At 37.4% G+C, this 11,968-nt stretch overlaps 1 protein-coding gene across 1 annotated transcript; it reads right to left on the bottom strand.

Moving 5' to 3' along the window:
- Positions 1–9,143: 9,143 nt before the first annotated feature.
- On the bottom strand, positions 9,144–11,336 carry LOC101616437 (casein kinase 2 subunit alpha' interacting protein). Its single transcript, XM_004663265.2, has one exon. The coding sequence runs from the start codon at positions 11,334–11,336 to the stop codon at positions 9,144–9,146; it is 2,193 nt and encodes a 730-aa protein (XP_004663322.2).
- Between the last annotated feature and the right edge of the window lie 632 nt (positions 11,337–11,968).

Here is an 11,968-nt window from a genome sequence, read left to right as displayed (position 1 = left end):
GTGCTCACTGGTTTGCAGCTGGCCCTCTAGCTACCCAGTTTTCCATCTTCTCTTGGAGACATCCTTTCCTATTCAATTATTTGCAACTAAATATTCTAAAAATATTTCAAGTCAATTACACTAATTTTATAATTATTTCTAAATTGGAAGGCAACACCTTTTCAGAACCTTATTTTTAACATCCACTATTTCATCTTCCCAAATTTTCATTAAAACCCTTGAAGACTACAGTCTGAGGAGATGTCTTATTGGTTAAAGATCCTGGCCTACAAAGTTTGCTACCCCCATGTTCAATTCCCAAGTTGCCCACGTAAGCCAGATGCAAAATGTGGGGCATCTGGTGCACCACATACACATGGGTGTGCATCCACACAAGTGAATGCACACACAAAACATAAATAAATAAATAAATAAATATTTTTTAAAAAATAATTGAAAACTAAACTCAACACTCAGAATGGATTTTGAACTCATGGACCTCAGAGCATGTTTCAAACAGAAATGGAGAAAGTCTCTTGAGGACTTTTTTCATGCCATAACCCTTCTACTGCCTCAGAGACAAGCATTCGTTATCAGAGCAATTTTCTCAAACCATATGATAAAGAATTGGAGCAGGCAATGTAAAGACTAGGAACCAAATCTGTCAGAGCCAACATTAAGGCTTACCTAAAGATTTCAAAATATATGGGTCCTGAAAGTCACGGGCAAAACAGCGGGGGAACCTGTGTATTACAGGAAACTCCTGTGACCTTTCTTCCTGCCTACAACATATGCTCTTCATTCTGAAAATATAAACTGCCAGGTTTGCAAGGACTGTATTTTGAGCTATTACATTGCACTGTAAGGAGTATTAAATTATCAAAAATATTACCAATTTATGCCCAGAATGTGGTATGGCTTACTTGATATTCTCTGGTGAGCCATGCATTATAAATTCATAGGTTCTGGGTTTATTTACTAGAACTAATGATTAACTAGGGATAATTTTATAAGTATATCTGCTATGCATAAGAAATAGTCCTCGTAGAAAAATACCACTGATCTACTTAAAGGAAACTCCCATGGATAAGATTAGACAGACACACCTAGTATTTTCTTAGAGGAAGTAAGAATAGAAAAATGTATGAGTTCTTCCTTCCCCAAGAGGAATAAATGCATCACAAATCCCAAGTTTCTGATTTAAACATTTTACCCTAAGACTTATGAGAAATATTTAGTAAATTCATGTCTGAAAGATAAACTCCATATAACTCTGTTCCAATTCTGAGATTCAAAGGATATGTGAACTAGAAAAAGTCATTTTATTGATGGCAAGGCTAATTCTACCAAAAAACACACACAGAAGGCTTCTGTTAAAAGAAGAGGAGTCTAAGACAGAGAATTAGAGATCTAGGGAGCTTTTCTTCTTAGAGCAAAGAAAAGAATAGTCAGGGCACAAGCATTGTTCTCAATCTGGGATATCTAGTTTCTCCCATAGAGGAAGGAAGAGCTGTGTAAGCAAAGCCTGGAAGGCAGTGGTTTGTATATATTCCAACTTTATGTCATATTAAATAACCATGAATCTTAATAAATATTCTTTGTCAAAAAGGGTATATATTTTTCAATGGTCTTGTAAATATACCAAAAAGTGAATAGAAGGAAAAAGCACATTGGTATAACAACTCAGGAATCTATTTTGCTAATGTAGACTTTTGAAAGTAATGAAAAGTAGAAACTACAAGAGCACAGTTAATCCTACAATGGGAGACATTAGTGAACACAAATAATAAAAGAGAATTACTTTTGTAAAATTCAGAGAGAAGAAAGAACAATGCAATAATATGACATTAAAAACAAAGCAGCAATACATAATAAACTGATGGTCATAAAGAAGATCCTAGAACAGATTGAACAAAACTATTTTGAAGTTAAAAAGAAAAAAACTAGCTGTCCATAAAAGTATATGTGAACAAATTGTAAAACTTACTACATCTGAAGACATTGTCTGACAATATTATTTTATTAAAATAAAAACATCTTAGCATGAGGTGAGCCAAGATGGTGCCTGAATAAGACTTTCCATATTCACTTTCCCAATTTGAATAGCTAGCCTCACATCAATCAACTTACCTAAGAGATGAGGAAGCCAGGAAAGACATTACAGTTCCAGGTCTACACATAATAACAAAAGGCACATCCAAGAAGTCGGAAAGGAGTTACCCATATCTCCTCCATGCTAATGTCCACAGTAACTAGGGATGCTGGCCCAAATAGAAACGCTACAGAATTAGAACATGCATTTTAATCTTGAACCAGAGCTGCTCTGAAGGCTATTTGTGAAAAATGTGGTGTGAGAGTAGGGGAGGAAGGTTAGGATCTGCCTGATAACAGGTCTATCTGAGTTCCCAAGCAAAGTCCTATGCTTACTACCCTGTTTACTCTCAGGAAATACTTATTCCATGCTATGCTGCCTGAAGATAAGGGAGTGTTGAAGATGGACTTTTATCACCAAGACTGATATGTAGCCTTGTCCCACCTGTATGTCACAATCTCAAGTCCATAAATAGTCTCAAAAAAAAAAAAATCTAGGGCTGGGGCGATTGTTTAGTACTTAAGGTGTTTGTCTACAAAGCCATAGAACCCAGGTTCAATTCCCCAGTATCCACATAAGCCAGATGTATAGGTATAAGGTGGCACACGTATCTAGAGTTCGTTTTTAGTGGCTGAAGGCCCTAGCATGCCCTTTCTTTCTTTCTTCCTTTCTTTCTTTCTTTCTTTCTTTCCTTCCTTCCTTCCTTCTTTCTCCCTCTCTCTCCCCTCCTCTCTCTCTCTCTCACACACACACACTCTCTCTCTCTCCCCCCCTCCATATTTATTCTCTCTCTCAAATAATTAAAGTCTATAAATAAAAAGAAATCTAACAGCTCAATCACTAAATGGGCAAATGAAATGAACAAATAGTTCTTCAAAAGTACAAATGTCCAGTAAACTTAAAAATGTTCAGCAATCACTAGCCATTAGGAAAATGTAAATTAAAACTAATTCCATAGAAATAAATCCTTTAGGAGCTGTAGAGATGGCTTAGTAGTTAAGGCACTTGCCTGCAAAGCCAAAGGACCCAAGTTTGATTTCCCAGAACCCACATAAGCCAGATGCACAAGGGGGCACATGCATCTGGAGTTCATTTACAGAGGCTGGAGAGCCCTGATGCACCCATTCATTTTCTATCTGCCTCTCTCAAATAAAAATAAATAAAATATTCTTAGAAAACTAAAAGTAGATTTTCCATATGCCAGATACCATACAGATCATTCCTGAATATTTTTCTGAGGGACTCTAAGTTGGGATATTATGGAAATATGTGAACCTCAATTTTTATTGCAGCACTATCCACATTAGCTATGATATGGTACCAACATAGGTGTTAAAAAACAAAGGAATGGATAAAGAAAACATGGTGCATATATACATAGTGGAAGTTTATTCAGCCATGAAGAAGGATGAAAACACATCATTTGCAAAAAAAAAAAATGTGTTATGATAAGTGAGCATATTAAATGAACCAAATCAGACTCAAAAAGACAAAAATATTTTGTCTCCATTGTGGATCCAATACTATATATTCATATATAATGTATTATCTATAATACTATATATACAGATGCACAAAATCATACTGATGTTATACTATTATCTATATATACTATTATCTATAATTCTATATATACTATATATACTATATTGATAATAGTACATATACATATGTACAAAATCAAAACAAGAAAATCTTACACATCTTACCATACACAAAAATCAAGTCCAAATGCATTAAAGATATTAAAGATCTCATTATAAGACCTGAAACTCTTCTCCTACTGGAAGAAACAATAGGAGGAACTCTCCAAGTCATTGTCAATTGGTTTAGATATAAATATTTCATAAAGATGGAGAGATGGCTCAGCAGTCGAAGACATTTATTTGCTTATAAAGCCTGAAAATCCAGCTTCAATACCAGTACCCATGCACAACCAGATGCAAAAAGTGGCAAATGTGTCTGGAGGTCCTTTGCAGTAGCAGAAAGCCCTGGAGTGCTCACATTATCATTCATTTTCTTTCCCGCTCCCCCCCCCCCTCTGTTTCTGTCAAGTAAATAATTGAGATTAAAAATGAACTCATAAACTTAAAAACTTGTGAGAACTTGAAGGCCTAATATTGAAGTATAAAATATGGAACTTTGTAGCTGGAGGGATGGTTTAGTAGATAAGGCATTTGCCTGCATAGCCAAAGGACTTGGGTTCTATTCCCCAGGACCCATGTTAGCCAAATGTACAAGGCATTGCATGCATTTGGAGTTTGTTTGCAGTGGCTGGAGGCCCTGGCATGCCTGTTCTCTCTCTCCCTCTCCTTCTTTCTGTCAAATAAATAAATAAAAATTTTAAAAATTAAAACGCGGAACTTTGTACATAATCTTAGGCTATAAGACACCAAATATACTTTTTAGAAATTTGTATCTTCTAAAAATATATGTACTCCTTATAGACCTGTAAGGCCACAAGAAATATCAAGCATAAAGGGGTAGAACAACAAAACTATATGCTCCTCTTCATGTAAAATAGAAATGAAATTTCTTTTATTTTAAAACATGTTTTAAGGGTCTGGGAAAATGGATCAGCACTTAAGAGCACAAATGATGCAAGAATGAAGCCCTAAAATGCCCACAGACCTGAATTTAATTCCTCAGTACTCATGTGAACAGCTCTGCATGTGCACACACATCTGTAAAGCATGCAGACATAGGTGCAAGGAGAGTGTGGATTTTACTGACCAAAAAGAGGGAGTAAAAATGTTAGCTGTGGGTTGAAGAACTTCATCTATAAACAAACATTTAGATTACTTACAAATTCCTCACTATCATAAACATCATTTACTCAAAAATAATTCTACAAGTCAAAATAATTATGCATGAGGAAGAAGGATAATTTGAATCACTGTTTCTTGCTGGCCAAGAACTTGCTGTCCTTTTGCTTTTGCCTCCTAAGTTCACAGATGTGAACCACCATACCTGGCTCACAATAATTTTTTTTTTAATTTTATTTTTTGACAAATTTTCTACATGTAAATAATGTATTTTTATCATCATCCCTTCCCATTAGCTTATCTTGTCCTACCTTCCTGTTCTGCTTTCACTGAACCCCTTCTTCTTTAAAGTTAGTCCATCTTGTAATTTTATGTCTTTTTTTTTTTCTTCATGTATGTGGCCCATGCAGTTTAATTAGGATTGCTTGCATGAGCATGGGTGGGCATGTGCAGCTGCCCCGTGGCTGCAACAGTGAAGAAAATGTCTCCCACTCCGGCAACAAGCAACAGCTCCTCATGGAGGGATGCCCTCTCCCACTATCCATGATTGGAACCAATATTCCAATGGTAGTCACAATGAGGTCATGAAAGCAATGGTCATGCCTTGTCAAAAAGGCAGAGTCCCAAAGCACTTCTCCACATCCTGTGGATCTTATATTCTGCCGCATGGTCCCCTGAACCTTGGAGGGCATGACATAGATGTTGCATTTAGCACTAAGGACTCAATAACCACTTATTCTCAGCACTTGGGTGAGTTTTAGTCTCCCTAATAGTCACCAATAACTATAAAAAGCAGCTTCTCTGATAGGATGCAATAGCACTAATCTATGCACAGAAACATAAATTTTTAGAGAGAAATTTGTGGGGGACACAACATATCAATTTAACCAAACAACTGTAATAGATTCTCTGTTAGGGTCTAGGGCCTCCCTACATAGGCTTTTGACTACATTTTCAATACTAGGCATGAATATCCTCCCAGGAAGCAGGCCTCAAATCCAATCAAAGAACAGGTTGGTAACCCCTAACAGTTATGCCAGTATTACACCAGCAGATACATCTTGCATAGCTAATCAGTTGCTCACAATAATTTTGTTAAGATCAATTTTAAGGGATAATACAATAGGGAAACACTTATGATTAAGGTTTAATATTATTGTCAATTTATCATCCAGGTAAGATATATATTATATAAATGGATATGATTAAATGTGATAACCCATAGGGTCCACTAACTTCCTTTTCTATTATTACTTTACAAATAACCTTTCTCTCCAAGAAGTAAATTGTGAATATTTCTACCTTTATCCTCTTATCTGTATAAAATCTAGTAAAAAGCATTATTGACTTTTCTGGCACTGAGAACTAGTCTCTACTTTGTAGTTCTACTTATGGCTCAATAAAAGCTAAAAAAGAAAGAATGAGAGAGAGAAAGAGAGAGAGAATAGGGTAGATGTTAATCATATAAATATGCTCTGTATGTATTTCTTGAAGTCTCATATAAAACTTAAAAATCAAATATAGGTTAAAGAATTCTTTGGAAATCTTCTTTTAAAATAGATACTATTAAGATTAGAAACAAGATAAACAGGTTCCAGTGAAATGGAAAAGCTAAAAGCAACTAAGTAATACTTGAAAATAATAAAGAAAAGACACTACAAGGGACTGAGTGTTGAGATAAATATGCAAAAAGAAAAGGACTAAACAAAGGGTTATCTGCTGCCATCTGCTTCCAGGGCATAATGTGGGCCATGTCCACAGTGTTGCAGAACTAGCCAAAACCTGGATTTCTCCTAGTGAAAATAGTGAGGTAACCTTTAGTGAGGATGGCACACTGTTTTACAATGTAGAGAACATTGGTTCTGTGCAATGTTGGTAAGAAACCTGACATACCTAAATGGATGACCAAACAATGGGAGGACTGACCATCTCCATAATGCACTATGTGTTTACAAATCCTAAATGTCTCATCCCTCAGGGTAGGTGCTCACATATTCTCTGTTAAACCTTCCATGATGCTATAAAGAAACAGTGGTAAGTATGATGGGCATAGATCCTCTGCTCTTGTTGAGAGATTACAAATTGATGTGTATCACCAGAAGAGAAACTTAAGATGAATAGATCACATATCAAGGGAGTTTCTTAAGACCTTGACTACACTACCATATTTTAGCTCTTGCTTTTCACAGCTAAAGCATTTGATACCAAAATTCTAGAAAAAAACATTTAAGCTAAGACTAGGATGGCACTATCTATAGCAACGTTTGTATTTATTAAAAAAAGTACAAAATACAATTAAGTATTAATTATATTGGAAAGAGTCAGATCAAGGAAACACTATGTATTTCAGAAATTTGTTTGTTTGTTTGTTTGTTTATTTTTCAAGGTAGGATCTCACTCTAGCCTAGAATTCACTATGTAGTCTCAGGGTGGCCTTGAACTCATGGTGATCCTCCTATCTCTGCCTCCTGAGTACTAGTATTAAAGGCATGTACCACCATGACCTGCTAGAGACTTATTTTTTAACACATAGTTTCAGTAACATGAATTCAATATTAACTCATCCTTTAAGGCACTTACACTATTTATTCTGGGGTTTTAAAAGAAAAATCCAGCCGGGCGTGGTGGCTCACGCCTTTAATCCCAGCACTCGGGAGGCAGAGGTGGGAGAATCACCGTGAGTTCTAGGCCACCCTGAGACTACATAGTGAGTTCCAGGTCAGCCTGGGCTAGAGTTGAGACCCTACCTCGAAAAACCAAAAAAAAAAGAAAAATCCAGAAATAAAATGAGCACATTTCCAGACAAGACTTTTCACTCTGGTCAGTTAAAATAAGCAGTGGCTGCTAAAACATGGTAGAGAGCTGTACTATGAAGGATCATGGGAGTTTTTTGGTAATGGGAAGATCAACTAACCACTTTGTAAGTGGATCTGAGCAAAGCAAAGCCTTGTCAGATGAAAGTGAAAAGATGAAAACTTTCTAGACAGAAGGCTGCTAATTTCCAATGTAGGGAATAAGTGGTGCTTGGCACAGCCTGTCCATTGTAGAGAAGTCAGTGTCCCTGAAGCGCCTGAGAGAGGGAGGAAAGACATCATAGGTTGGAGATATCAGTGTGCTGTAATCTCACAAGACATTTAAATTTCATCCAGAAAACAGGACAGTTGTTCAATAATTATAAGCAATAGATAAACACAATCAACTTTTGTGTAGCAGAAATATATTCAAATTTAAAAATCCATGTTTACAGATTATTGCTATAATTCATGTGGCTCTTATCTGTTCACAACCAGCGCAGTCGCAATGAGTAAGGAGGGAAAAAAGGTTAGGTTCTAGTAATAATCAAGCCTTACAATTCATGGCCTTGGAGAGGGACAGGCAATGGAAACAAGAGTCACACATGACTTCATCATGGTGGATGCGGTTTATTTATTGTAACAGAAAATAGGTAAAGATGTAAATTGTAAATGTACAAAGGAGCAATACAAGCTTGGCCTTGTTGGATTTGGGATGCCTGTGCCAAGTTCCAGCTAGACGTCTTCAGTGTACATCCTGATGCTGATTAGAAAGGATTTGGGGTAGAGAGGCAGGTCTGCAAGTTGGGTTCACTTTTTTTTTTATTTCATTTTACTAACACAGTTTTTGTTTTTGTTCTTGTTTTGTTTGTTTTTTACTAAATAGGCAGAACAAATGGCCAGTTGGCTTCAGAAACAATAGTTAAAATATTGGCACAACCACCTTGAGATGGAATTGTTATGCCAGCTACCACTCTTTTCAGATTTTGTAACTAAGTTTGAATAAATTCTAAGATCTTGGAATGTGGGGTGCTGACATAGAAAATTCTTTTCTAGAAGTACCTAGCTAAAAAGCTTCTTCATTGTATATTCTCTCACCTGTTGAATGGGACTGGAATTTTCTTTAGAGCTAGAGAAACAAGTTGGCATAAATTGGCTCAAGGACATTGTTATTCTTGTGTCTAGTGGGGAAGGAGGGTAACTAGAAGCTGCTCAGAGCCAGGTAGAAGAGGTATTCTTGGTATCTGGCCAACTATGATAAATTTATTCAAGGACAATTGTACAGGGGTTATAATCACAGAGGAATTCAATTAAAACTGTAATATTCAGTGTTTAGCTTTTAGGAGATATCCATCTATCATGTAACTAGCAAATAGACAAAAAATAAAAGGCTTAAAGAATAAGCTATTCCAGGTAAAATATCGTCCTACTTACATTTTACTAGACTATGAATAAGCATGATAGGAAATCGAATAGTACTGTCAAAGAGCTGAATTGTTGCTTGTAAAGAGAAAATTAATATAATGAGGATTTCCTATGTTGAAACTTCTTTTGGAAATATTTGAGTAGTGTGTTTGAACCTTTTGTTCTGCTTTTTGTGGTACGATTCCTCACACGCTTCCTTTTAGGGGACGAAGATTGGCCTTTGATTGGTTTTCCAGAAAGTAGCTGGTACTCTTTACTGCATATAAACTCAAGCCAAGAGACACCTGGAGGCAACCGGTGGTAACTTAGTACCTTTCTGAATGCATTACCTGAGAAGGAAGGAGAGGGAGGGACTTTAAGAGAAGGTGGAGAGGAAAAAGCAGAAGAGGAAGAAGATGAAGAAGAAGAGGCAGAAGAGTAGGAAGAGGAGGAGGAGGAGGAAGAGGAGGAGGAAGGGGATGGAAGCTGGGCGTGTGGCTGACAATTATTACTTTTTTTAACATAAAGCAGCCAGTCAATAGCCTGGGGCTGTTGGCTTCTCTCTTTGCTCCCAGACATTACTGGCACCCACTCTTTCTTCCCCTTAAGTCCATGGATGATATCAGATTCAGATGCAGGAAAGAACTGTGTTATCTTCTCCAATTCTTCAAGGTTGTCATCATCGGGATCTTCATCGGGCTGATTTTCTTTTATTTGAAGGGGGAACCAAGGGGAACCAGAAGTCTCCGGTAATGAAAGGATAAGAACTATTTTCACCTCTATTTTCCCCTCCGCACTGGCTTCAGGTGTAGGTATGACAAACAGTGTTGCACCACGAGGGTCTCTTTTTCCTGTCAGATGGCAGCACTGAGATTTTATGCAAGAAGCACAATCCAAGCAAACCGAATATGTAGATGAAAGACGGGGCCCAGGGCGAGGATTTGGCCTTCCCCTCATTCTTCGAAACAGAATCTGCCGAGAAAGATCCTTCTGGATTGTGGTTTTAGAGACAGAATTGACAATTTTGTTCACAACATCAATAGGGACAGTCCCACCTTTAACAACGCAGGGGTGGCTGTAATCTAACACCCATGGGATTTCGTTATCTAATTCTGGCTTGGTGTTAAATTCCAAGCTGCATTTACTCTGGAATTTGGAATCCATGGTTGAGGCAGCTGCGTTCCTCATGGAGGGTTTGGTGCTCTGTAAGGATTGTTCTGAGTTCTTTGGTTTAGGTCCATGATGGAATGGCGGTAGTCCCGTAGCTCTGTTTTTGACATTTGGTAAAGAGGTAGGATACAATTTGGAGTGACAACCCGGTGAGCTAAGGGCTCTGAAATGGCTGTCAAGTCTCAGGGGCATCTGAGATTTGGCCTTGAACAATGGTAAACTCTGAGACTGGTGCATAGTATGGGATAATAAAGGCGATTTCCTGTATTTTAAGATGGACATTGGTAACCTCAGAACACTGGAATTTGAGCTCAACATTTTCTGAGGTCTGGAGTCATGTGCTGATGAGCTCTGAGCCATTTGAGTGGGCTTCGGAGATGGTGATACTGGAAGGAAGTCATTCCTTTGAAGTTTGTTGAGTGTTGGTGAGCTCAAAGACCTTTGATTGGATTCTAGTAAACATGTCCAAAGGCTGTCCAGTGAGGAAAATTTCTGAGAGGTCGGTTGAAGTAATGTTGAACTAGGGACTCTTTGATTGTGTGTAAAAAAAGGTGCTTTCCAAATGGTATTTAAGGAAGGTGACTTTTGATGCTGGAGAATGGGTAATGATGAACTTGAGGCTCTATAATTAGACCTCAATGAAGGGGATTTACAGAAATGGTCTGGGCTTGAAGATGTCATCTGAGACTTTGGGAGGGGTAATCTTGAGCACAGGGATGTTTGACTGGGTTCCAGTGATGATGATGTTGTCTTAGGTTTGGGGTGAGGCAATAATGAGTTTATAGCTTTGCCATGTGGACTTAATGTACTTCTGCAGTGGAAGTCTGGTGATATGGTGCCTGTGCATTTCAGCTGGGAGGATGATGATTTTGTAGGCCTGTTATACAAGTCTTGTGAATGGCTAACTTTAGACTTGTCTGAAGGCAAAACTGAGCAGTTCTGGGTCTTTTTGTTGGAGCTTACCTGGGGCACTGAGACTTCATTGTTGAGAGGTTGTACTTTGGCCTCAGGTTTGTGATTAAGTTCATTTGGTTCTTTATCTGTACAGTGATGTGTTAATGAATGATTGGTGGACAGCTGACAAGAGTTGTCTAAAGGCACTAAGTATTGAGCATCATTTACTAAAGGCACCATTGTACCTATTGTCTCAAAGCAGTTAGTTGATGGAAGTGCTTCAGTGACAGTCTTTTAAGCTAGAATCCATAGACAACAGATACTTTTAAATAAAGCTACTTGCTACTATTTCACTTCTATATTGTAATGCTTCTGTCAATTTGCAAATGTTACAGGATGTCTCACAATTAAATCAAGTTGAAAAAAGTCACCATTTGAGATTATCTTGTCTTCTCTTTCTTTTTCTTTCTCTCTCTTGAAGAAATATTCCTATTAACAAAACAGAGAAGAGTTCAGAATAAGTCCTGATAGACATAAGTGGAACACAGACTAAATGTAACTAATACCCACAATGTGAGGGCCAGGAACTTAGTGTCTCTTTTGAATTAAATTTCGTGAGTCCATTGCCCATTTGTAAAATAGATGTATTTAATTTATTGAGTATAAGATAATGTATATAAATATCTAACAGTGCCTAAATATAATAAGTGCCAAAAAATAAAGTAGCTGCTATCTGCAGTCCTTTTCATTATCACATTCATTTAATAAAATTCTGAGCAGGCTGGAGAGATGGCTTAGAGGTTAAGGTTATTGCCTGTGAAGCCTAAGGACTCATGTTCAACTCTCCAGGTCCTAGATAAGCCAGACAAACA

The sequence above is a fragment of the Jaculus jaculus genome, chromosome 4 (assembly GCF_020740685.1).
Source record: "Jaculus jaculus isolate mJacJac1 chromosome 4, mJacJac1.mat.Y.cur, whole genome shotgun sequence".
Classification (NCBI taxonomy): Eukaryota; Metazoa; Chordata; class Mammalia; order Rodentia; family Dipodidae; genus Jaculus; species Jaculus jaculus.
Note: the sequence above shows the minus strand (reverse complement) of the source record. Positions and strands in the feature narration are given on the sequence as shown.

Bases quoted from the DNA above. Each gene is read 5' to 3' on its own strand.
- LOC101616437 (XM_004663265.2), bottom strand. From the start codon at position 11,336: ATGGTGCCTTTAGTAAATGATGCTCAATACTTAGTGCCTTTAGACAAC.